The sequence below is a fragment of the Pinus tabuliformis genome, chromosome 4_2, assembly GCF_031772625.1.
Source record: "Pinus tabuliformis cultivar Carrire ecotype Pingquan chromosome 4_2, CPIR1, whole genome shotgun sequence".
Lineage (NCBI taxonomy): Eukaryota > Viridiplantae > Streptophyta > Pinopsida > Pinales > Pinaceae > Pinus > Pinus tabuliformis.
The window spans coordinates 1064832421-1064858629 of NC_142304.1; the positions used below are offsets into that span (position 1 = coordinate 1064832421).

Here is a 26209-nt window from a genome sequence, read left to right on the forward strand (position 1 = left end):
AAATTGAGTTGGGAGGTGATCCTACAAAGCAATTGAAGGTATTGAAGGTTACATAGATGGCAGATGGGACTCATTAGCATGGAACATTGATTTCCCTTGACTGAGAACATTCCAAGAGATGATCTAGGCATAATTCAGGTATAAGAAACACAAGATGCTGACATTTTTCTTTTAGTTTTTCCTTTTGGTTAGTGCATCAAGATGCAATCCCCACGAGGTTGCGTTACACACAACATATTTCATTTATTTTAGGTGCTAGGTCAGAGGGGTAGCTACTCTGCCAAACTTTTGAAAGTCATTCCATTTGGATGGAGATTTCACATCTGAGAATGGAACCAAATCGGATATGAGAATTTAGTTTTGATTGTTTCATTTTAATTTAGCACAACTCTTATTTTGATGTGTATAGGTTTTATATTTTAGCAAATATCTAAATTTCATTTGACTTTGCCATTTTTACAAGGGTTTGAATGTGATGGTACCTCTACTGTTGTTTGGTGAAGGAGATATTCTTGGAAGAGACATGAAATTCAAACGATTCCTAGAATTGGGAGTTTGAGTTGGGGTCGCCTGCAATGATTTAGTGTCATTTCACAATGATGGAGACAGAGCCATTGAATTGCTTTGTATTATTTCTCGAACCATCAAACTCTATTTTACATATGAAAAAGTATAACCAACACCACATGTTGGCATATTTCTTTTAACATTGTATTTTTGTTAGTGCATCATGATGCAATCCCCACAAGGTTGCATTGCACACAACAAATTTCATTTGACTTAGGTGTCAGGTCAGAAGGGTAGCTACTCTACAAAAATTTTGAAATTCAATCCATTTGGATGGATATTTCACATATGAAAATGGAACCAAATTGGATATGAGAATTTAGTTTTGATTGTTTCATTTTAGTTTTAACTGTTTCATTTTGATTCACGAAAGGCAGGAAGCAATCCTTTTCAGGACAACACATTGTTTCATTGTCACAACTTTTTCTATTTAGTGGCAATGCAAAATGTTTAGAATACCTATGAAGCCAATGTGCCAAACAGTGAACACCTTTCATTATTCACATATTCAATGGTTTAAGGTAATCCATTTAAATCTGTTGCAATCCTAGAACTTGTGCAATACTGCCTCAAAGGAAAATCTAAGAATTGCAAACTTCTTTAATGGTAAAAATAAATACATGTTCTTTATAAATCCATGTTCTAACACAAAAAACGTAGGAAACCCGTATTAGTAGGTCCAAATCTAAAAAAATTGGGACCACTTTATGCCAAAACAACCCTCATCATGTAATCTCAACTCATAAAGAAAGGGCCCGTGCTTATACATGCAACTAACTTACGACCCAACCATTTGCAGGGGGAGAGGTTGGTCATGGTCATCTTGCGCCTTGCCAGGAAGTGTCTTATACACAACATTTCATGTAGTGTCTTATCCACAACATTTCATGTAGTTTTAATCTCTTGCTACTTCTTGCAACTATTTGGTGTCTATAACCAGAGAGAATGATTTTTGAGCCATCTATGAGCATATCATCATCTTTCACACAACCACATGATTGCAATAAAGTATTATAAGAATTTGCACGTTCAATGTTTTAATTCATAGTTACTAAGTTAGAATTCGATTCGATACAAGGAAAAAAAAATAAAAAAAATCGACTCTTTAAAATTCAATATAGTAAAAAATGAGAGCATAATTCTCATATCTATTCAAACATATTATTATTATTATTATTTTAAAATAATAAGAAACAAAATTATCAAATTTATTAATAGAGGTGAAAATGTTAAACTAAAATTTAATAATATCAACTACAAAATCTGAAAACCAAAAACTATATATAAAAAATAAAATTCTAAATATCAAAAATAAACTTCCACTAATAACTACTTATCCAAAACTTTATGCCTTAACATTAAACAGATCCATATATACCTGGATAATATTAAAACCAAATCCATGTAATCATAATAGCATTAAAACCATTTACCAACTTTGAAAGCACATAATTATCTAATCTAAAGTTTATTCAATAATAATATAAATAGGAATCAACCAACTAACTTTCCAAAACATTAAACTTTTTCAGCAAACTAAACTCTTTTTTTGATATGTGGTTAACCACTAAAAATGGATCTTTTCCTCCGCCGTTGCTCACAGTTTGAGTGAACAGATACTTAGCAATCGCTATCTCCAAAAACCAAAATGAGTTACTTTACACATGATATTTGGTACCGTGCCGAATTAAAGTGAGCGTATTTATAATATTTCTCACACTCATTCTTATTTATGAAAATTGACATGAACTTCGAGAATGACAAATAACATAAAACACAACATGAAATTGCAAATTATAGTAATAATACTGAAGGTACTTTAATTTGGAGTCGTTTACAGAGATAGAGGAATTGTTGAGTGTGGTCGGAATTCATGAAAAAAATTACAAAAAATGTGTAGAGGCAGTGTTTGAATCGTGTTTTTGATGGTGGAAATGGATTCAGCCCCATAAAAAAATGTTTACAACACCTAAAATTTTGAAGTTTAACAACTATAACTTGGATTTACAAAAATCCTTGCCAGATTTTTTCTGAATATGACCGAAATTTCCATAACTTTATGACCAATTCCTCTAGCTAATTAAACTTCCACAACCATGAACAATTGAAGTTGAAATATTTTATCAGAAAAATACATTTAAAATGAATTTCAAAAGAAAAAAAAAACAAGTTACCCCAGCAAAATAGTTCAAACTTATTATTCCAAATACAATATGATTAATTTACACAACAGAACGTTGCATTAATTTTTTTTTGAGCCCAAGTATTTTTTACAGCACAACTACTTCTGCCGAAAATTATGAGATGGCCATTATATTGCACTCCAACAAAAAAAACACAAAGGAATAGTAGAGAAATAACTATGCGGAAAATACGAAGGAAATGTCATTGAAACAAGAAGACTTGAAATTTCCAATATCGTTCTTCAAAACCCATTAGAGGATATAATTGCTTCATATGTTTATGAAAGGATTAGCTGCTAAAATACAACACAAACTAAGTAAATATCCCTTATATACAAATATCAACTTTCGATATCCATATCGTTACCAACCATGATAATTTCTATGACGTTTTCAAAGATAAAAATTGTTAACAACCATGATAATTTTTATGACATTTTCAAAAATAAAAATGGTTTTTGAGTTTAAGCACAATAGCACTTAAATAAATATTGAGAAAATGCAGAGCAATTCTCAGTGAACAATGAAAATTCCAATATCATTATTGAAAATCTAATGTACCATATATTTGCTTTAGATGTTTATGCAATGATTAGCTACTAGGATACAATTTAAACATAGCCAATTTCACTTCTATTCAAAATAACAATTCCAAGCCAAAACTAAATACTAACACTTTTATAGGTATTTTCCAAGATAAAACTTCTTTTGAATTTGATCAAACTTTCAATTGATAGACAACATAAGAAAAGGCATTTTCCCAAACATACCTCTGCCATCTCGCTCACAAGTCATAGAGTCTTGTAGATGGTACCCGCAAGTTCAAGGCTTGTAGGTTATAGTGTAGTGTCCGTATATAGTACTTTGCGTTCTCCTCACCTACTTCCCACTCAACTTCGCTGGTATCACGACCTCTGTTGCCTATAGTGCGGGTGGTCTAAGTGTTCGTCGGTCCATTCTAGGAGACCTGGTCCAACATCTGCATCATCGGCATTAAAAACATTTTTTTTGATAAACAACACAAAAATGACATTTTCAATGAAATTCCTGTGCCCATGCCTTTGTTCCATAGCGCCAAACACATGTTGAAATTTTTCTCTTGATTCGTAAAATATTCTACTTCTCTCAAACTTAGGAGAAACATAGCTGAACTTTAAGATGTAAAAACTGCACAACAACAAATCTAGAAATATTTCTTCTTCTCAGTGGTACCAGCAACCCTCATCTTCCTGATAACGTTGGACATCTCCTCTAGCTTCTTCTTGGCCCTTTTGTGGGTTCCCATCTTCTTCTTTGCCACTTTTAGAGCACGCTTATCTTTCCCTACCTTCAATTGCTTGGTGATCCACTTCTCGTAAGGAGAAAAACCTGCAACTTTCCTTATCAGCTTCATCACAAAGTCCTTTCGTTTGCTACTCTTCCCTTTATTAGCAGAAGGGTGAGGCGCGAGCTCATGCTTGGTGACTATATGCCCTATGTTGAGGCCTACAAAAATCCCCGATTTTGGCTGCGTAGTGCCATGATTGTTCCTAGTAAAATATTCTACTTACTGCATCATCTCGCTCCTATATCATTGTTGGGTAGTTCTAAACAGTTATTTTTAGATCTCCACCACTAATATGATCCAACGATGCAAATTATTTTAATCATCTAACACACAAATCTACGATTTCACAATGAGAAACAGTGACAGCTAAGAGAGTTCTTCTCAAAAGGGAACGTCTTAGACGTTATTAAAAAAATTACATGTTTAACAAAAAAAAAATAATGTATATTTTTTTTGGATAAACACATTTGAACTTTGAATCTTACAATTGAATCTTACAATTTACATGATATTCCATAACATCACAATTACCAATTGAGCTTCCTTCCTTTGTAAAAAGATAATTTACATTATATGAAAATACACTTTAATCAAATTACAAAAATACAAGCTAAATGAAAAAATTGCAGCTTATATAAAAGTGATTACATATTAATTAGAAATTTTGTGTTTAGTGAAGTAGTTTTCTGGGTTTAAACTATGTCAAAGGCAATGTTTAGAGTGGACACTTCATCCATTATTCACCAAAAACACCTTAACAAATGAAAATAATTAGTAGCTAAATGAATTTTATCTTTTCAAAATGAAAAGAACTAATAATTAAATGTTTAAAAAATAAAAAAATACAAATTATAGGTTAAATGAATGAAAAATTAACTCAAAATAATTCCACCTCAAATGAAAAAAAATACAGGTTAAATATAACAAATCATTGGTTGAATACAAAAGCTAAACACATTGTAGTCACTCATGTAAGAAATGAAGTATGGCTACATAGATTATGTTTAGGTATTGGATTGGAACAATAAGTTGTAAATATAGATTGTGACAGTGAGAGTGCAATCTTCTTGGAAAAGGACCAAATTTTTAATTTGAAGATAGAGCATGTCAATGTTTAGTATCATTTCATGAGAGATATGATTAAACAGGATGTTGAAAAAGTGGTTTATCAAAAATATTGTAGATTCAGTAACAAAATCGATGCACTAAGAAGTTTTCTCGATGTAGAAAAACAATGAGGATTATTTCTCTAGATTGCTAATCATGTATTCTTATGGCCCCTTGTGTGCAAAGAAAATAGCGAGAGAATGTTGGGCATGTGTTATATTCTTTGCACAATTATTTTTATGTGTTGTACAAAGGTGATGCACAACAAGGAGGGGGGAGGGGGTGGTCAGGATCGAAGCCCCGCCACCCAAAGCGGGGGTTTGTAGGAAATACCCCCATTTTTTTATTCTTTTGGGTTGTTTTCAACACATTATTTTTCTAAAAGAAGTTTTGTGGAACATGATAGTTTTCCCCATGGTTTTGCAATTTCGGATAAGGAATTATAAATGTATTATGATACAGAAGAAATAGATTAGTGGTTTATGGATGCTGCAAGATATATATGTTGTATTGTATACACTGTACAGATGAATACAAACCCTAAATCTAATGGTATTTGCAAGAGAGGAGTGGAAAGAATCAATTATGTTTAACATATATAGTTCATGTGAAAAATAAAAGCATAACTATGCACAATATTAATGAAACTTGAAAATGAGTATTTGGAATATTAACCACAATAGTCATTTTTTATGTCGATGTTTCAAGTCTACAACAAGACTCATCGTCGGGACAAATCCATCGAGAAAAGCAAGGAGGAAGGGAATAATAGTGAAAGGAAGGATGAACAAAGAGAAATGGTTGACCAGATAACCCTAATTTATTAATTATAATAATTAACATAAAAGGTATTCAAATGTTGAGGGAAATTAATTAGAAATAGAAATTATAAATGATAATAATAATTATTAATAATGCTATATTTAGGATAATGGTCAATTAATAAAGTTAATAATCATGTTATTATTAAAAGAATTAAATATCATCATTATTGGTAATAATTATTACTAATAATGAAATTGAATTAATAGCTTAATAATTATATTATTAACTAGATTAATAAACATTATACTAAATTAATCTTATACTAATAATAATTATAAAAAAACCAGAATGTAAAAATTAGTAATAATGATTTATTTTAAGGGGAGGGGAAAAATGAGGAGGAAAAGATTAATTATTCTTAATGTATGATATTATTATTATTAAGGAGGATTGAAGTTAATAGTTATTATTAAAGAAATATTAACTTAATCATATGATAAGATATTAGTATATTATAATTATAGGGATGAATAGTTTTTTATTAGTTAGGGAAATTTAAGGGAGGAATGGAAGGGTTATGGGAAGGGAGAGATTTATGAGGGAAAGATGAATATAGAAGGTAAATTGGGAAATTTATATACAGGTTTAGTCTTTGTTGAGAGCTCTCGTGTAGCAGGAATCCAACTTATGCTTACTGCCAAACCCCCATTTCTATTAATATTTTGAGGATGCTTTATAATTTCAAGAGCTTCCCAAATTTTCAGTTTATATTGTTGCTTCTCTTTAGCAATTATTTTGGAGTCTTCAAGGCATATGTGGTGGCATGTCTTAGCTGAGTGTTCTACAAGTGCAGAAGTCCTAGTTCTGTTATTTTTTACGTTAGCACCATTCTCTTTGAGCCTTATTTTAATGGACCTTCATGTCTCTCCAATGTAACAATTCCCACATGACTTTGTAAACACCTATCTACGGGAGGTGATCCAGATTGTCTTTAACAAATATCATCTTATGTCTTATAGTAATTAAGGGTTTGAAAGAAGTTTCAATACCATTCTTTCTATGAACTTTGGCAAGTTTATCAGTAACTCCTTGAATGAAAGGTAAATATGCTTTATTGTTAGAAGTTTTAGAGCTTGTTGTAAGGAGCCTTACTTGATTTTTGGTCCTAGCTCTTTTGATGGTCTTAATGATGTCTTTATTTTTATACCCGATACTTAAAAATACTCAATAAATTTTATCTTAAAACTTTAAAATAAAAAAATATTTTTTAAAAAATTAATTAATTTATAAAAATAATAAAATTTTAAAATTAATTTATTAAAATAAATTATATATAATAATAATAAAAAAACAAACAATAATTTTATATTAATAAAAGTCACATTAATACCCTTACATCAAAATTCATACATCCCGAATTGTCCAAAAGAAAAGAGATCTTCCAATAGTAAACAAAGTATTTACTCTCGCTATATATAAAATTATAAATTAAATATTATAAAATTAGAAATTATATATATTAAATAAAAATATTATAATAAATATTTTTAATTATATTTTTTAATTTTAAATTTAAAATTAAGTATATAAGCTTCGTTTACTCTCACTATATATAAAATTATGAATTAAATATTATAAAATTACGAGTTATATATATTAAAGAAAAATAATATAGTTTACAAAAGATTTTTATATACATCATTTGTATAGCTTAGAAATTAAATAGAAAATTATTTTGATAGGTACTTATCAAAATTTAATAATTAAAGAAAAATAATATTATGATAATAGTTAGTTAAAAATATTAATAAATAATTAAAATATTAAGTAAAAAAATTTTAATTCATGATACTAGTTAGTTAAAATAAATAATAAAAAATTTTATATTTAAAAGTTAAACTAAATTAAATAAAATAATTTAAAGATAATAATTTGTTAAAATATTAATAATCCATGATAAGAGTTAGCTAAAATAAATAGTTAATCATAGAATTCTAAATAAAATCAAGTATACTCAGCTTATTTAAATTTGAGTATATAATAGTTTGTTGAGAAGCTTAAAAGAAGAAGATAGAATGACATGGCATCAGAATTCCTAAAAGAAACTGAGAGAAAAATTTGAAAAAGATCGATATTTATGTAAACTAGTCGAATAAACACTTAACCTACCAAATAGTATGAAGGTTGGTCTCAATCAAAAATTCAATTATGTATGTGGCAAACTTATATGAATTATATATATTAAACAAAAATATTATAATAAATATTTTATAATCATAGTTTTTTAATTCTAAATTTAAAATTAATATAATAGCTTATTTAAAGTTGAGTATATAATAGTTTGGTGAGAAGCTTAAAAGAAGGAGATCGGGAGAATGACATGGAATGGGTCAGAATTCCTAAAATAAACTAAGAGAAAAATAATTGAAAAAGGTCTGAAATATTTATGTAAAATAGTCGAATAAACACAACCTACCAAATAGTATGAATGGTGATCTCAATCAAAATTCAATTATGTATGTGGAAAACATATATTGAGTATCTTGTAGTAAAGTGTGTGTAAGTAAAATATATAGATGGGATTATGTTTATGAATATATAAGCTGTTTTTATTGAAGTGTGTGTAAGTAAAATATATAGATGGGATTATGTTTATGAATATATAAGCTGTTTTGGTATTGAAATTTGATGGAGATTTGGAAAGTGGACTTTTCCTATTTGAAATTAATTGATCTTATTTAGTTGAGAACTCCTTATTTGGTTGTTGATTACTTTTAGAAAAATAATAATGGTTTATATAAGACTTTACAAATGATTTATCGTGTGAGATGCTTTAGTGAACCATTAAAATTATAGTATATTAAAATATTTTACATAATAAATTATATATAGATTTCTCAAAAGTATAATCATAATTCCATATTACCATGAAAATTATCAAAAATTCTATCAATGATCCATTTAATTATCAATGATGGTATGATATGCAAATGAATCAGTACAAACAAGTTCTTGATTAATAGAAGGAGATGGTAAATAAACAACCTAACCATATGTTTTTTTGTTATTTCTAAATCCTTCACTTTTTGATAACAAGTCAATGACATACCTCTTCAATCCCTATGTGTAGTTAATATTGTATAATAAATTTTGTGTTATAAAAATTGTGTGAATAATGGACTCAAATGCTTCATCGTGATATCAATGAAGAGGTTCTTCAACGTTAAAAATTATATGAAGTCATCTCAAATTCCAATTTTAGCAAGGATGTTAATATTTTGATCTTGAGGAGGTTATAAGGTTTCTAGTTTGCTCAAGTTTTTAATTTTAACTCCATGTTATCAAGGTTTGAAGTATTTCGATTTTGGATTTCAAGCTAAACATACTTAAGGTTAGGAATCAATATTTTTCCATTCTAGTTACAAAATGAATTTTTATGATTAAAAAAATCTTACAAGAATTAATAAGCCAATAAAGAAAAAAATTAATAAATGAAATAGCAATATAACAAAACACCCCAATGCTACACACATTGAGATAGTTAATGAGGAAAGAGTATTGTAATGTAGTACATTGATTTCCAAAAATAGAAATATAAATTGAAATTAGTCACTCAAATTGCTTATGCTTGTTTAAATCCTCATATTTCCTTCTCTCTACATTTTTAGTGAAATGAAAGATAAATGAATAAAACTAGATGCTTATATTTTTTTATGTGATGGATAATGTATATTCATTTTAAAATCCATACACCATTCTGAAAAGGTCATGCTATGTTTATTGTGGTTGCAAAATGTGTATGCATTTTTTGTTCAACATTTTCAAGTCTGCTTGAACATTATGTATGTGCATCACCTAGACAAGCATTATATATATGCCTTATCATTTTTTTATAACAAAGATGATTTTTTAAACCATTGATACCCTAAAAAAGAATTTGTATCTTCATGCATGTGCCCCCATTTGAGACATGTAGCAAAAGAGACATTACATTCAAAGTGTTCTCTTTAAAACATTGGTATCTCTGCCTACATCATACTCATTACTATAATGTCGTGCATGTCTTCTTAATGAGGTTGAATTGACAATTTGAAAATAGAGTAATCTAAGGAGGTGACGTTTTCACCCAGAAAACAATGGAAATTCTGGCAAGATTTTGACAAAATATGGTGGAAATTTTTGGAAATCCAAGTTACAGCTGTGAAACTTCGGGATTTTGGGAGCCCCAAGGGTTCTTGATGGTGCTGAATCCAGTTCCAGCATAAAAAATATGACTCAAACACTCCCATGGTTGGATTTCTTCAAAAAATTCCATCGTATTCCAATGAGAAATTTGTCATCCAAGCAAAATTTTCACCTCGTTACGCATCACACTTTGAAAACAAAGGTTGAAATTCGAATACATATTTAGAGGGGAACAATACCATGTCTAATTTTCATTTCCTTAGATTTATTATTGATGTTTCTTTTCTGCATTCCTAATCAAAATCTCTGTCATAATATCCTATGAGATCCTATCTACAATAAAAATGATTAGCAAAGTATATTGAGTTGGGATTTTATAGAACACATAAAATATTCAAACACATCGATTATAATGGCATTGTTAACAAACTACCAACATTTTTGAAATTTGTGTTTTTTAAATTTATTAGCTCTAAAGTTATGAAGAAATTTTGATTGTTGTTTGATGGTTAAGACAAAGTGTTCCTATGTTGAGGGGTCATTGTTAAATCTTAATAAACTTAATTAAAAATTATACTTCATTTTCATATGTTTCATAAAAGTGATTAATTATCAATGCATAGAAACTAATTTTATATTCTTCAATTCAATCTTGATGAAATTATGATGAACTCGAATGCAAGAGAAGTTAGTAATTACTAGCCCAAGAATTCACTAAGCCAAATTCCAGTAATAAGAAGTTAATAACCACTAGCTTGAGAAGGAACTAAAGTAACATTTACTAATAGCCACATCCTACAAGTCTCATGCAAGGGACAAGCATTCATATCATGATTTGAATCAGTGTCATTGCCACAAAATTTTCTCCAAGTTACCACTAGACCACATCCTTTCAAAATGTGGTCTAACAACAATTTGGAATAGTTATGGCGAATATGACCTAGGTTCGAATCCTAGTAAACTAGCTCCTCCCATCCATGGGCTCTACTAGTTGTGGCTTGTGTCTAGCTCACCATTATTAAGCATGTGGTTTAATAGATGAACCTAGAATTCATGCCTTATTCATATTTGTGCCAATCATTGTTTTTTCCGTTATTTTTATTTTTCGAGGAAATATCCGGGAAGATCCACCTAAATGGATTACTTCTTTCTTACTAGAGCCTAACCCCAAGGGTGTTAAGGAGAATTGACCTTTTGACCTCCCATTAGCGAGGTGTTTTTAGCAACGAGAACTCGACCAATTGAGATAACCCTCGAGGCTAGCCTTGTTTTAACCTGTAGGAGTGTAGTACATAATTTTCTTTCGCCTAGAAATTAAAATTTCATTCTTGCACTTAAAAGTGTTATCAAATATGGAGTCAATGTTTTCCAAGTTTTAATTCATTTAGTTATCTTTCTTTTCTGTGTGTGTGTATTGCAAGAATAACATTAGGGGTTAGATTAAATTATTTTCATCAATATCATTGTTCTGGAATTTGGATATAATGTATCATTGGTTCAGATCACGAGGGCTTCACCTCGTTGAACAATATCTTGCAAGAATAACATTAGGGGTTAGATTAAATTATTTTCATCAATATCATTGGGAATTTGGATATAATGTATCATTGGTTAAGATCACATTCGTTGAAAATATCTTATCGTGTTCATTCATAAAAGACATTTTGAAAAATAAAGTCAATATATTGTAGGTATTAAGGGTTGGATGTAGGGTATTGGGGGGTTTGAAAAGGGATATTTGATAAAAAATAATTTAATTTATTTAGGAATATGTATTAGGAGGGGGGTTCAAGAAAAGGGTTTTGGGAGATATTTATCAATATATAGTGGAATTAAGGGGTTTCTTTAATATCACATTAACAAACATTATTAGGTCCCTATAATACTAGCGATTGCCCCATTACTGTTTTCATCGTAGCCCCTTATTGTTATTGTTGTGCCCCTATTGTCCCCATATTGTTATTATTGTGCCCCATAGAAGCCCACTATTGTTATTGTTGTGCCCTTATATTATTATTGTTATGTCGGCTCTGATTATATTGTGACTTCTTTGACTCCTATATATAGAAAGGAGGTTTTGTCATTTGTATCATCCAAGAATTGTTCATTTGTTAATGTAAAGGAGGTTTCCCCCTCAAAGAGGCTTATTTTGAAGTCGTTGATCTTTGTTTCTTTTTTTTTCTTCTTCTTCTTCTTTTTTTTTTTTTTTTTTTTTCAGGCTCCAAAATTCCATCTCAAATAGGTGGCCTTGGGAAAATAATCATAACTTTCTCTCTAATCATCAAATTCAAATTTTGTAAAACTTAACAGAAAGAGGATGGACTTTAGTGTTTTAGGTATCGTTTGCAGGGCCTAAGGTTGAAACAGTGACACGTGGAACTTCGTACAAGTTCGCTTTACTGAACTAATCTATAATCAGGTCATTGTGGGAGATTAGGCATAAATCTTTCTTAGAAAATCTAATCTTTATCAGATTTTTGGTATTGGAAAGAGGACTCAAAGGGCTACCACAGGACAAAATTTTAGACCTTGGAAATCCTAAACTACAGATATACAATAGATTCAATATCAAGATCCTATAAAGCGAAAAAAGGTGTGTAGTCTTTTTAAAAATTTGCACAAGTTTTGTTTGAAAAAAATAGTTTGAATTGATTAAAAGGGCATAGTGAAGAAAATTATTATTAGTTGATTCCCCGAAGAAATAAAATGGCAACACCTAGTAAGAAACCTGAAAGCTCTACTATGACACGTGAAGAAGAGGAAGAAATGCAACATGATATATCAAAATTATGAGACCAAGTGCAACAAATTTCACTCTCACAAAAAGTAACATAAGCTAAGATGGATGGTTTGAAGAATGGCATCAATGGTATGAAAGGAAACATTGAATATTTGAAGAAATACATGGAAGGTTGGAAGGAAGGTTTGACAAAGCTGCTACAAGAAAAGCTTCCTAATGGCAAAAAGGTAGTAGAGGAAACTCATGATGAGAACAAAATAAATGTTAATCATGATTTCAAGAATGACAACATTGAAGATTTGAAGAAAGACGTGGAAACTTTGAAGGAAGCTTCGACAAAGTTTCTACAAGAAAGGCTTCCTAATGGGAAAAAGGTAGTAGAGGAAACTCATGATAAGAACAAAAGAAATGTTAATCATGATTTCATAGACTCTAACATTGGAATGAAGACCCACCACGTTCCGAAGATCGATATGAGGAATTTTGATGACAAGGATCCCGTAACATGGATACTACAGATGGAACAACATTTCGATCTCCATAATGTGAAAAACACACAAAAGGTACGCATTGTAGCTTTATATTTAGAACCCAATCAATTTGTATGGTAACGATGGATTTGATCTCGTAAACAAATTGTCACTTGGTCAATTTTTATGGAGGAAATGATAGCACATTATGAGGATAAAAAGAGAAACACCTTCTTTAGCCAATTGATAAATCTCAAACAAAAGGGTTCAATGGTGGAGCACATTGAAGACTTCCAAAATTTGAATATAAGGGTAAAAGATATTCCAGAGGAGCATAGGATTGATGTGTTCATAGGGACTTTAAAGGATACCATCCAACATGAGGTTCGCCTTTGGGAACCTGATTCATTGGAGAAGGCATTCAGGTTGGAAAGAAAAATTGAAAGAAAAATTATGGAACAAGGAAGCCTACCACTCACAACTATAAAGATGGAAGTGTTGCTACCCCTAGCCTTCCAAAACCTACAAGGTTGACACTAAAACAATTGGAAGAAAAAAGAAAAAAAGGGCTTTGTTACAGTTGTGATAGAAAATACACTAAAGGTCATAAGTGTGCTAAGAATAAAATATTTTACATATATTGTGAAGAGGAGGAAGAAAAGGAACAAGAAACATCAAAAGAAGAGGATATACACCAGGAATCAAGCCTATAGAAATAAGAAATGAATCTGACCATATCTTGTAATGCATTGGCTGGAATTACCACTCCTCAAACTCTCAAGATAGAAGGACATATCAAGAAGAAAAAGGTAATAGTGTTGATTGATTTGGGTAGTACCCATAATTTTATTCATTGTAAGATAGCCAAGGAATTGAATTGCTTCCTATATCCAGCACCAGAGTGTCAAGTGATGGTTGCAAATGGAGGAACCATAAATTTCTTTCAAAAGTGACATAATATCAAACTATCCATGGGAGAATATGTATTGAATAGTCCTATGCTTTCTATTCCAATGGGTGGTGTTGATGTTGTACTAGGAGTCCAATGGCTACAATCTTTGGAGACAATAGCTTTTAATTTTAAAGAACTTTTCTTGAAATTTTTTTGGGAAGGAAAGGAAGTTGAATTAAGGGGTATCACAAGGAAACCAGGAAAGATAATAAGCTCTAATGACATGACAAAGCTTCTAAAGAAATAACAACGAGGTGTAATTTCATAATTATGTTCACTAGAAGTTGCCACATTGAAATCATCTATTTCTCCAGATCTCCAAGAAGTCTTGGACGATCATTCCAAGGTGTTTGAGACTCCCAAAGGCCTCCCAACTATTCGTGATCATGATCATGCTATTCATTTGAGTACAGGAAGTGTTCCTCCAAACATCAGGCCTTACAGATATCCTTATGCACACAAGAGTGAAATTGAACCTATGGTTGTAGAAATGCTAGAGGTTGCTATAATTCAACCTAGTCAAAGTTCTTTCTCTGCTCCAGTAGTATTGGTGCACAAGAAGGATGGATCATGGCACACGTGTCCAGATTATATGGAGCTCAACAAGCTCACTATTAAAGATAAATTTCTCATTCCCGTCATTGATGAATTATTGGATGAATTAAATGGAGAAAATTACTTCACCAAATTGGATCTTTGTTCAGGATATCATCAAATCAGAATGAAGACTGAAGACATTCCGAAAACAACATTTAGAACTCATGAGGGTTATTATGAATTTTTGGTCATGCTTTTTGGCCTTACCAATGCACCTTCTACATTTCAAGGTTTGATGAACTCCATTTTAAAACCCTTCCTTAGAAAATTTGTGCTAGTATTTTTTGATGATATAATAATCTACAACAAGTCTTGGAAGGATCATGTTCAACATGTTGACAGGGTGCTCAAACTATTGGAGGAGAAACAATTATATGCAAAAACCTCCAAGTGTTTCTTTGGAGTACAAGAGGTGGAATATCTGGGTCATATTATATCTCATGAAGGTGTTAAGGTAGACCCTAGAAAAATTAAAGCCATTAGGGAATGGAAAATCCCCACATCCGTAAAGCATCTGCGAGGATTTCTCGGGTTGACAGGGTATTATCGCAAGTTTGTTAAGAATTATGGGAATATAGAAGCAACTATAACAACATTACTAAAGAAAGACACATTTTATTGGACTCCGGAAGCAACAAAGGCCTTTGAACATCTTAAAGAGGCAATGTGCCAAACACCAGTCTTAGCTACGCCGGACTTCAAAAAAACCTTTATTGGGGAATATGATACCTTAGGAAATGGAATTGGTGTTGTTTTAATGCAAGAAGGAAGACCCATTACTTTTGAAAGCCGTCCAATAAAAGGAAAGTATTTACACAAAGCTATTTATGAGAAGGAAATGTTGGAAATACTACATGCACTTAAGAAATGGTGACCTTACCTAATGGGAAGACACTTCAAGGAAAAAACAGATCATGATAGTCTTAAATACTTTTTAGAACAAAAATTATGTTCATAAGAGAAACAAAAATGGGTCACAAAGATGTTGGGTTGTCACTTTGAAATCATCTACAAAAAAGGGAAGCAAAATGTTGTTGCGGATGCACTCTCAAGAAAGGATGAGGATCTGAAAGCATTGCTTTGTGCCATCTCTATCATCCAACCAGATTGGATAAACGAAGCAAGGGATGAATGGAAGAATGATGAAAAAGTGTGGGCACTCATTCAAAAGTTGCAGCAAGATCACAATACATCTAATACATTTAGCTGGAAAAATGATTTGTTATGGTACGACGATTGCTTATACCTCTGTAAGAATTCCCAACTCAAAAAAAATATTCTTCTAGAATTGCACACCTATCCCTTAGAAGGGCACTCAGGATTTTTAAAAACTTACCATAGGGTTAAGAAGGATTTTTTTGGGATGGCCTTAAATCTAATATTCAAAAGTTTGTGGCAAAATTTTTGGTTTTCCAACAAAATAAAGTTGAGAAAATTAAGACCTCGGTTCTGTTACAACCTTTATCCATTCCAAGTCAACGTTGGGAGGAGGTTTCAATGGATTTTATCACAGGTTTACCCAAGTCTGAAGGAAAGAGTATCATCATGGTGGTAGTTGATAGACTTACCAAATATGCACACTTTTGTGCATTATCTCATCCATTTAAAGCCAGTATAGTTGCTACTGCATTCATGGAAACAATTTAAAGGCTACATGGAAACCCAAAGGTTATTGTAAGCGAAAGAGATCCCATTTTCACTGGAAATTTTTGGACTGAAATATTTTCTTGTCTGGGTACTCAGTTAGCTCATAGCTCATCTTATCATCCTCAATCTGATGGGCAAACTAAGATAGTGAACAAATGTTTGGAAGGATATCTTTGTTTCTTTGTATTTGATAAACAAACACAATGGGTCAAGTGGTTGACTCTGGCTGAATGGTGGTATAACACTTCATTCCATACTACAACAAAAATGACCCCATTTATGGCATTTTATGGATATCATCAACTGTCCATCACAACATCTTTAAGAGAAAATTGTAAGGTTCAAGCAGTGGAAGATCACATCGAGCATCAACAACATGTTCTCCAACTCTTAAAGGATAACCTCACTTTGGCATAGAATAGAATGAAACAACAGACAGATCAACATTGCAGCGAAAAAAGTTTTGATGTAGGTGACTGGGTATTTCTACGACTACAACCATACAAACAAATGTCCCTCAAGCAAGCTAAAAAGGATGATAAATTATCACCAAAGTATTATGGTCCTTACAAGGTGTTGCAAAATATTGGTACTATGGCATACAAATTGGAGCTTCCTGCATCTTCCTCAGTGCACCCAGGTTTCCATGGTTCATGCTTAAAGAAGGTTATAGGTGACAAGCTCCCAGTTCAAACAATATTGCCAAAACTTGACGAGGAAGGAAAAATCATATTGGAACCTGAAGTAGTCCCAGAAATGAGAACTCAGCAGCTACGAAATCAATCAATTTTAGAGTATCTCATCAAGTGGAAGAACTTACCCGCTGAAGATTCCACATGGGAGGCTGAGAGTTTTGTACAGAAGCATCCAAAATTACTCAAGCGTTGAGGACAACACATTTTTTAAGGAGAGGGGCATGTTAGGTCCCTATAATACTAGTGATTCCCCCATTACTATTGTCATTGTAGCCCCTTATTGTTATTGTTGTGCCCCATAGAAGCCCACTATTGTTATTGTTGTGCCCTTCTATTATTATTGTTATGTCGGCTCTGATTATATTGTGACCCCTTAGACTCCTATATATAGAAAGGAGGTTTTGTCATTTGTATCATCCAAGAATTGTTCATTTGTGTAATGTAAAGGAGGTTTCCCCCTCGAAGAGGCTTATTTTGAAGTTGTTGATCTATATTTTCTTCTATTTTGTGAGCTGGTTGCATAACACACACGCTATGCTATGGGTTCACTATGTGAAGACCCTATGGTTGGAATTCCCCTAGGTGAGACATACTAGACTACATTGACTGGTCAAGCATCCTTTGAGGTTTCCTCGTGAGGGTTTTTTTTAAAGAATATATATTTTCTCGGATAGAATCAAACTTAATGGTCCCAAAGGTTCATTACTCCCTTCTTCCCAATGGGATCAATCAACATCTAATGTGAAATTGTAATTTCAATTTCTAAAAGCGATGGCATTATAATACAAAATTCATGTGTAATAAGACAATAGTTTACTAGATTCCACTTTGCAATGCAATTGAATATCCAACATACTTTGATCTTCATACTTCATGATATTTGATACTGTTGGCTTATTGGGGCCTGACCCAGGTTCGGAAGTGTTTTAGCCAAACAAATCCCGCACTATCGGCCCTTTCGGCAACAATCCGCAGAGCGCAGACTGAAGTCTCACCCATGGTAGTATGGGAGCGTGTTGGAACCAGGTTTCCGCACCCTAGGGATGTCTTGATGAGGTCTGTAGGGGTCACGAACCGATCTGCGCACTCGCGGTACTCTGCACAGCTGTTTAGACTTCTCATAGCTCAGTGACAAGGCACTTCTTAGATTCTTATCATTATTGTGGTTATTATAGAGCTGATCTACTTCTTAGGGTTTTTAATCAAACATTCAACAGTTATAACCAGCGCACACAACCATAAATCTTAAAGATATGCATAAAACCAGAACATAAGCTTACACATATAGATCTGTGACCAGATGCACAATAATTCAGAAACACTTATCTTTATTAATCTTTTGTTTCAGTACAATCCAATTCCACCCTGCGCACTCAGCTACAGGGGTCCACGCACATAGCTGCGGACTCTACTAGGCCTCTATTCACACAGCTGCAGAGCCTACTCTTACTACTACCAAACCCGACTCGGACTTACGGACTCGGAGCGAACAACGCATTACACGTCAGATCTCCTCAAGAATTACCGAAAAAACTGACTTCTAAGCCTAGAGCCCTGCTCTATTTATACATTCCCATGGGAATGCCAACTTGCTTTCTATTATCTTACATTTTTCTCGGGCGAATAACCCTTTGACTTGACTCATTACAATTTGCGCTCTACACACTTCGCGGAACCTTTACCATACTTTTACCCAAAATTGTGGGCTTTAAGCCCCAAAACCATTATGCAGGGGATCCGTTGCCCAACAGATGCCATTAAGATCACGTGGTTTGCTTCAAGCTAGATATGACATGTGCCAAATTAGATGAAATGTACCACAGTAATGAGCTCTAAATGACAATAAGTAAGTTATTTATAAGTATAAGAAAACTAAATCAAAATGAATATTTAGATCTAACTCTTCTTGGGAAAAGGAAAACACTTATTTTTTATATAACATTTCTTTCTTCTAAATAAAATTAATCAAAATTCATTATAAAACCATAATCTAGGCCAAATCAATTCCAAATAAAAACATATTAGATTTTTAAAAAATAATAAGATAAGATAATAATATACATTACAAAGACCTAGCTAATTAATTAACTATTTACTATTATTATTAAAATGCATTTTATTATGATGCGACATAAATATTTAAAATACTGCAGAGATAATTTTAAAGACTTCATTGTTTAAAAGTAATAAGCGATAATGGTTTTGGTTTAAAGCAATAAGTTTCTCTGGAAAATTACAATCCGAAATTTCATTACAAGATTTTCCATTTGCACAGTCGTCTTTTGAAGTTTAAGATACGTATATCGAAGTGTAAGAGGTCGTATGCATTTATAAAAGCACGATAATTTTCTTATCAAAGTGCGGTGCGCTATTACATTTTCTTCCCAAGTTAGAAGACATTTTCTTAGGACTTTAACAATTTGACAGGAACAATACAGGCCTACTGCGGAAACATATCCTCTTTGGATATATAAATATACCAAGAGCTTTAGATGTGTTTTAAGAGATTAAAGAGAAAATCAATGATTTTGTTTGCATGAACATGTATGAAATAAAGAGTACGAAAATGTTGATGAACATTATATTTTTTTGTATTTCTCTATATATTTAATGTGGTATTCCTTCCTAATAACACTTAAAAGTAATCTTGATCTCCTACAAGACTTTGTTGGCCTCCCAAAATCTCGAGTAGGAAATCAAACCTTTCAAAAGCCCAGCTTAAAGCCAAACTTGATATCGTTGATGGAAAAAAATTATCCCTAAAAGGGTCGCTTAGAGCAGTGATGACCTAATTGGTGGTTTCCAAATGATCCTGTTGTCCTTCAATTGCAGAGGGATTGCCAGTCCCTGGAAGAAGTTGGCATTAAAACACTTGTTTATGAATGTGAAGTGTGATGTGATTATGATTCAAGAGACCTTGGGTTTGGGGGAGTCCGTTATAAATATTTTGGGAGATATGTTGCCTGGGTGGTCATTTGTGACCCTAGATTCAAATGGTTGTTCACGGGGTTTGGCTTTAGGCATAAAAGACTTTTAAACTCCTGGAGCTCAGATTCGATGTTGGGAGTGGAGGTATACTCATTCAAACTTTGTACAAACTTAACTCTTCTTAAATTATATGGCCCCTGTCAGGATCGTATTTCCTTTTGGAATAATCTGATTGAAAAATCTCTGTGAAACCGTCGAAACCTTGTGATTGGAGGGTATCTAAATGTCTCACTAGGGATCTCTGAGTCATCAGGACCTAATGCACAAGTGGATCCTCTAGTAGATTTCTTCCTAAACAAAATTCAGATGGGGGGTCTTATTGATGCTGATCTTATCAAAGAAACTCCCACCTAGAGGAATAGGAGGGTTGGTGAGGCAAGGGTTTCTAAGTGATTAGATTGTTTTTTGATAAAAGATGATTTGGCTACTTATATTCCTTATTTTCGCCAGTGGGTTGGCATTGGGATGACTCAGACCACTTCCCTTTTTTTATGGAACTAAAAGGGGCCAGTAGGAGGCCTGAATCACATTTTAAATTCAATTATTTGTGGTTAAAAGATTTGTCTTTCAATAAATTAGTTCATGAGATTTGGAGTACTCAGAATGGCTCCTTGGCTTTATCCCTTGCACAGTCCTTTATGGAGAAACTTAAAAAATTGAAGCATGCTTCGATCTCTTGGGCAAAGGAAAAATCTATTAGGGATGAGGTTGCTCTAAAATCTATTGAATCTGAACTGGAGGTTCTTGAAAGCTTGGAGGGAGATGGGTATGAGACAGAGGAAAAAAAGAGAAAGATAAAAACTATGGAGGGTGAAAGGCACAGGATCCTGAAAGAAAATGAAGAAAAATGGAGGTTGAAAAGTAGAGCCATTTGGCTTAAGGCAGGAGATGAAAACTCAATTTTTTTTCTAGAACTATGCCAAGGGAAGGAAAAACTCTAATTCGATCTGGGAATTGAAAAATGAAGAAGGGGAGTCAACTTCTTCTTTCAGTGAGTTATCATCTATGGGGGTCAATCATTTTAAAAACTTGTTCAAAGCTCCCCTAAGGCCACTATTACTGAATTCATCCAGGTTGCTCAAGTTTTCCCTAGGTTTGTGGATGAAGATGATAATGAGACCCTGATGGGCCTAGTCACAAAGGGTGAAGTGGAGAGGATCCTTCACACTATGTAGAAAGAGAAGAGCTCGAGTCCTAATGGTTGGATGGTGGAATTCTTCCAACACTTTTGTGATATCATTGGGGATGACCCGATAGGATTGGTGGAGGAATCCAAGCACAGGGGTTTTGTCCACGATCCTACTAACTCTACTTTTCTAGATTTGGTCCCAAAGTTTGATGATCCCAATGTTTCAATGATTTCAGACCCATCTCCTTATGCAATTGTACATACACAATTATTGCAAAAACCATTGCTCATCGCCTAAAACCTATTATTTCAAAAAATATTTCCATGGAACAGTTTGGCTTCCTTGAAGGCAAGAAAATCCATGAAGCTATTGGTGTTGCCCAAGAATCTCGACACAGTATCAAAAGATATAATAAAAAAGGAATAATTTTCAAGATCAGTCTCTCAAAGGCATATGATAAGATTAGTTGGATGTATTTACATCTTCTGATGACTCACCTGGGTTTCAACATTGGTTTTATTAATTGGGTCATGGGATGTATTACCAATGTGAGCTTTGTTGTTCTTATTAATGGGGTGGCTTCTCCTTTTTTTCATAGTCAGAGAGGCCTTCGACAGGGATGCCCTTTATCTCCTCTTCTGTTCCTTTTAGCTACGGAGGGTTTGAGCCGTTTGATTCACCTTTCCATTAGAAGGGGAGAATATAAAGGCATTGAAATCGCCATAAACCTTTTCATCACACATCTACTCTTTGTGGACGACATCTTACTTTTTTTTGATGGCTCCAGGGGGGACCTTTCTAAGCTTCAGTCAATTATGGATTTATTCCTAAAAGCTACAAGAATGAGTATAAATGCACAAAAATATTCTATTACTCACAATGGTCTTTCTGAGGCTGAGCTAACTAGATCAATATCCTTTTTTCCCTTTGTTGTCATGCCACTGATGGAAAGACTTAAATATCTGGGGTTTCTCTTGACGCCGAACTCCTACAAAAAATCGAACTGGAAATGGTTAGTTACAAAAATTGAAAAAAGAGTCAAGCACTGGAGTTTCAAGTGCCTTTCTTAGGTTGGGCGCATGATCCTCATTAAATCGGTTTTACAGGCTATTCCAGTTTATTGGATTGCTCTTTCATGGTTTCTGTTGTAGCTTCCAGAGACAACCTTGGATTTCTTACAAGACCAGTGCTTGGGCACATCTAGATTTGTGTTTCTCAAATGATTTACAGGAAAGTGGAGACATCACTTCTGTGCTATAAATACATATATTTATAGGAAATGGGTTGGTTCATTTATCCAAAGAAATAAGAAATGGATTTCTAGTACTTATTCACAGGTTCAAAACTCAGAAATATGCAATAAAATAATGGAGGTCGAGTATTTCAAGGGCTTACAACTTAATAAGCTTTTGCAGGGCAGATGAGAAAGGACAAAGAGAAGGAGAAACCCATCACATAAAGAATAAGGCTTCAAGACTTCTACACTTATCACATAGAGCTTGAGGCATTAAGGATTTCTATACTTGTTTGAGTTACAAGAAAACATAATTGATGAAGGAGGAGTTGAATGCTATGATTCATGTGTTACAGATTTAAAGACATGGTTTCAATAGTCCACATAGGTATATTCATCAACAATATTGAGACAAGTGAATCTGTGATATAATTATAGGCACTTGCATCACATATCAATACAAATAAATCGATGAGGAAGCTTGAACTCTTTCTAGTAGCTATAATTGCATGAATACAGAGAAGAAATATGAACACAAAATGGGTTTTAATAGAGGGAACACATATTGTAATTCTTGAAGAGGGAGTCACCACCATTCCCTTGATATTCTGATAAATATGTGTTACAAAGAGATACAGTCTGAAATAACATGTCATGTTTTCTATATATTTTCTTAACCTTTTCTAAGTCTTTCTTTCCCCTATTTATCTAGAGAGGGGAGCAAGAACATTCATTACAACAAAAATATATATGGTCTAGATTCAGCTGTCGGGTTGACTAGCTGTATTAGTCATAAATGGCTTTGTGGCCTAAAAGTATTATAGAATTAAATGCCTCCTTGGAAGGAAAGAATATTGGAGGACATCAAAATAAATATCAGTCAAAGAGAAGCATTAAATTGTCTTAGTGCCCATCCTGGTAATAACTTCTGTTACGGATTGTAGTTGGCTCACTGTATGGCCTCTCGTGCTGCTCAATTGGCTCCCATCACTTCTGCTTTTACTACTCGAAGGCCTTCCTCTGTATAGTAGGGATTGGGTCAACTGTAAGTGCCGGTATTTGCGGTCCTTTGTTGTGTAGAGGGATGGGGCTCCATGTTGAGCCATTAATCTTCCTGAGTCCCGTGTACTACTCCATTGCTTTGCCATGCTCCATTTAAGTCTTTAGCTACTGGCCCATCTTCCCATTAAAACTCTGATAGACACTACTGGATCTTTGAAAAGCCTGGTGTTGTGTATTATGATGTAATAAGGACGAAATTTGAGCATGGGATTTTAACACAGGAACACTATGAAACAGGCGAGCCTGACTGCCCTTTAAGCCTTTACGCTTTCAGCCCCTTTGTGCTTCTTCCTTCATGTGATCGAGGGATCAAACCAAGTGCTTAGCCCTTCGGGCGCTAAGGCTTTCAACTGCTGCTCAGGGCCCTTTTCCTTTATAATCTTGAAAATCCTTTAATATCCCCTTACACCACATAGGATGATATCTCGGACGCGAAAACCTGAAGAAATATGACCTATGAAATATCGCATCCGGGGTCCTTTTTCTTTGTTACTTGGAATCCCACATCTCGGCGCTGAATGCACTTTTCCTTAAGTTTCTCCCCTAGGCAGCTGCGATCACCGATATGTGGGATGACGTCATTGTTGCACGTGTCACCTATAAATGGCCCCATAAGACCCCTGAAAACGCTGAAACTGAGTGACAGGTGTCATCTTCCACGTCAGCATTTGTATTGGCACGTGTCCTTCGTATTGCCATGTCATTTATGATGTTAGCTGCCTTGTCAACTCTGAGGACCAATCATATGCCACCATGTGGCCCCCTGTAGGAGAGCGAAAACAGCTTGGTCGGCCAAGTTTTCACAGGCATTTCCTTTGTTAATGAGTTTCAGCCCTCCTTGGAGATTTGCACTATATCACAATATCGGAACCCCGCAAGGTTTTTTGGGAGGTAGCCCCTATGTTGCTACGATCGCCAATAATGCGAGATTGCGGGATGCAGGATTTCCCATCGCCGATATGTTGTACCGCCACATGGAGGAGAGAGAAAGGGGTGACCCTGCCTTGGTTTTACCACGCTTTTCCTTTGTATTTGGTTTTCGGCCTCCTAACGCTTTAACACTAAGACCCAGATTTATTGGTGATTCCCCCCCCCCCCGCAATTCCTGAAGGATGGCTCATCAAGTATTGCGGAGGCCATACGGATGCGGGATGCAAGACTACTGTGACTGCGGGGTATCCGACAATTTCTCGTCAAGACCATGTGCGGGATGCGAGGCTACTGTGATTGCAGGACTATGGGGTCACTGAGATGCGGGATTCACTGTGCCCAGGGCTCCCCTGACCTCCGATAAACAATACCGCCACGTGGAAGAGAGAGAAAGGGCCTGCCCGTCCCTGTCTTTGCGTGATTTTCCTTTGTAAAATGAAATCAGCCCCTCCCCTGCTATTAACATTATCGACATATTCCCCCGCCACCCACAATTCCTTAAGAATGGCCCATTGGTATTGCAGGGGCCATGCAGGACTACGGGATTTGCCTAATGTCGATCACCGATAAGCCTATGAACTCCTAGGGCCTGCTGATATGTCCGGTAAGATGATGTGCAGCACTGCGGGGCTGCCGATATGCGGGATTGCGATGTGTGGGGCTTATTGTGCCGGAGGCCTATGATATGTGATATTTGCCCTCATACTTGGTCATTTTCTTGGTTTTCAAGGCTTTCCAATTGTGATCTTCAACATGCTCTAACTTCTGATCCAGAAGTCCATTCTTGGACTTCTATATACTGTTGGAAATGTCCTTCCGAGCACTATGCAATGTAGGGGGTCTGATTAAGCTTTGATATCTTCTATGGCATGGGAAAGTGGCTCCAAACTTCATTGCTCTTGGGAAACCTTGACCAATCTAAACCCTCAATGCAGTGAGTGGAAACATTGGCTCCAACTGGGGATAGTGCCTTGCTGGCAAGGTGTTGAGGACCTACAGACCAGTATCTTTTCCTTCCATTGGGCATGGAATCATTCTTAAACAAAATATCATTATGTGAAAAAAATACTTTTTTGATAATAAAATGAAAAATTCAAATAATAATTTCAACACACACACCAGATATTTACAATGAGAAATAGACAGTTATCTGTAATTTTGAAATAAAATTTTAGGAACTGACCATTTACAGGCAGTTCTAGCAGTTCACCATCCATGTTTTCAAGCATGCAAGTGTTATTTCCTCTTTCTTTTGCAATCTTGAAGGGGTTGAACCACAGCGGATCACATTTCCCATGTTGGCCTTTGTCTTCTCGTCAGACATCCCACCTGAGAACTAAATCTCCTTGCTGAAGAGGTATGTCGTTAGCCTTCTTGTCGAACAAAGATTTCATCCTTTCCTGGTAGTTTGAAAATTTGGTCCCCACCTGTTATCTATTCTCGTGAAGCTCCACCAACCGATTTATCCTTCTAGTCAAGGCGTTTGGCTCTTCCTCGACTTCTTGTAGCAACTTAGCTACTAGCATTGCTAATTGGATCAGGAAGATAACAACCTTGCCATATACTAGCTCAAAAGTTGATTTCCCATTAGATCATTTAGGCATTACATGGTTGGCCCACAGAGAAAACT

General features: G+C 34.1%; 1 protein-coding gene across 1 annotated transcript in view; it reads right to left on the bottom strand.

Moving 5' to 3' along the window:
• Positions 1 to 3933: 3933 nt before the first annotated feature.
• LOC149173295 (large ribosomal subunit protein eL36y-like) overlaps positions 3934 to 26209 on the bottom strand; it is a 147176-nt gene continuing 124900 nt past the window's right edge. Inside the window, exon 4 of the mRNA XM_089426648.1 lies at positions 3934 to 4257. Coding sequence (XP_089282774.1) covers positions 3934 to 4257 — 324 coding nt within the window. The remainder of the gene's footprint in view (positions 4258 to 26209) is intronic.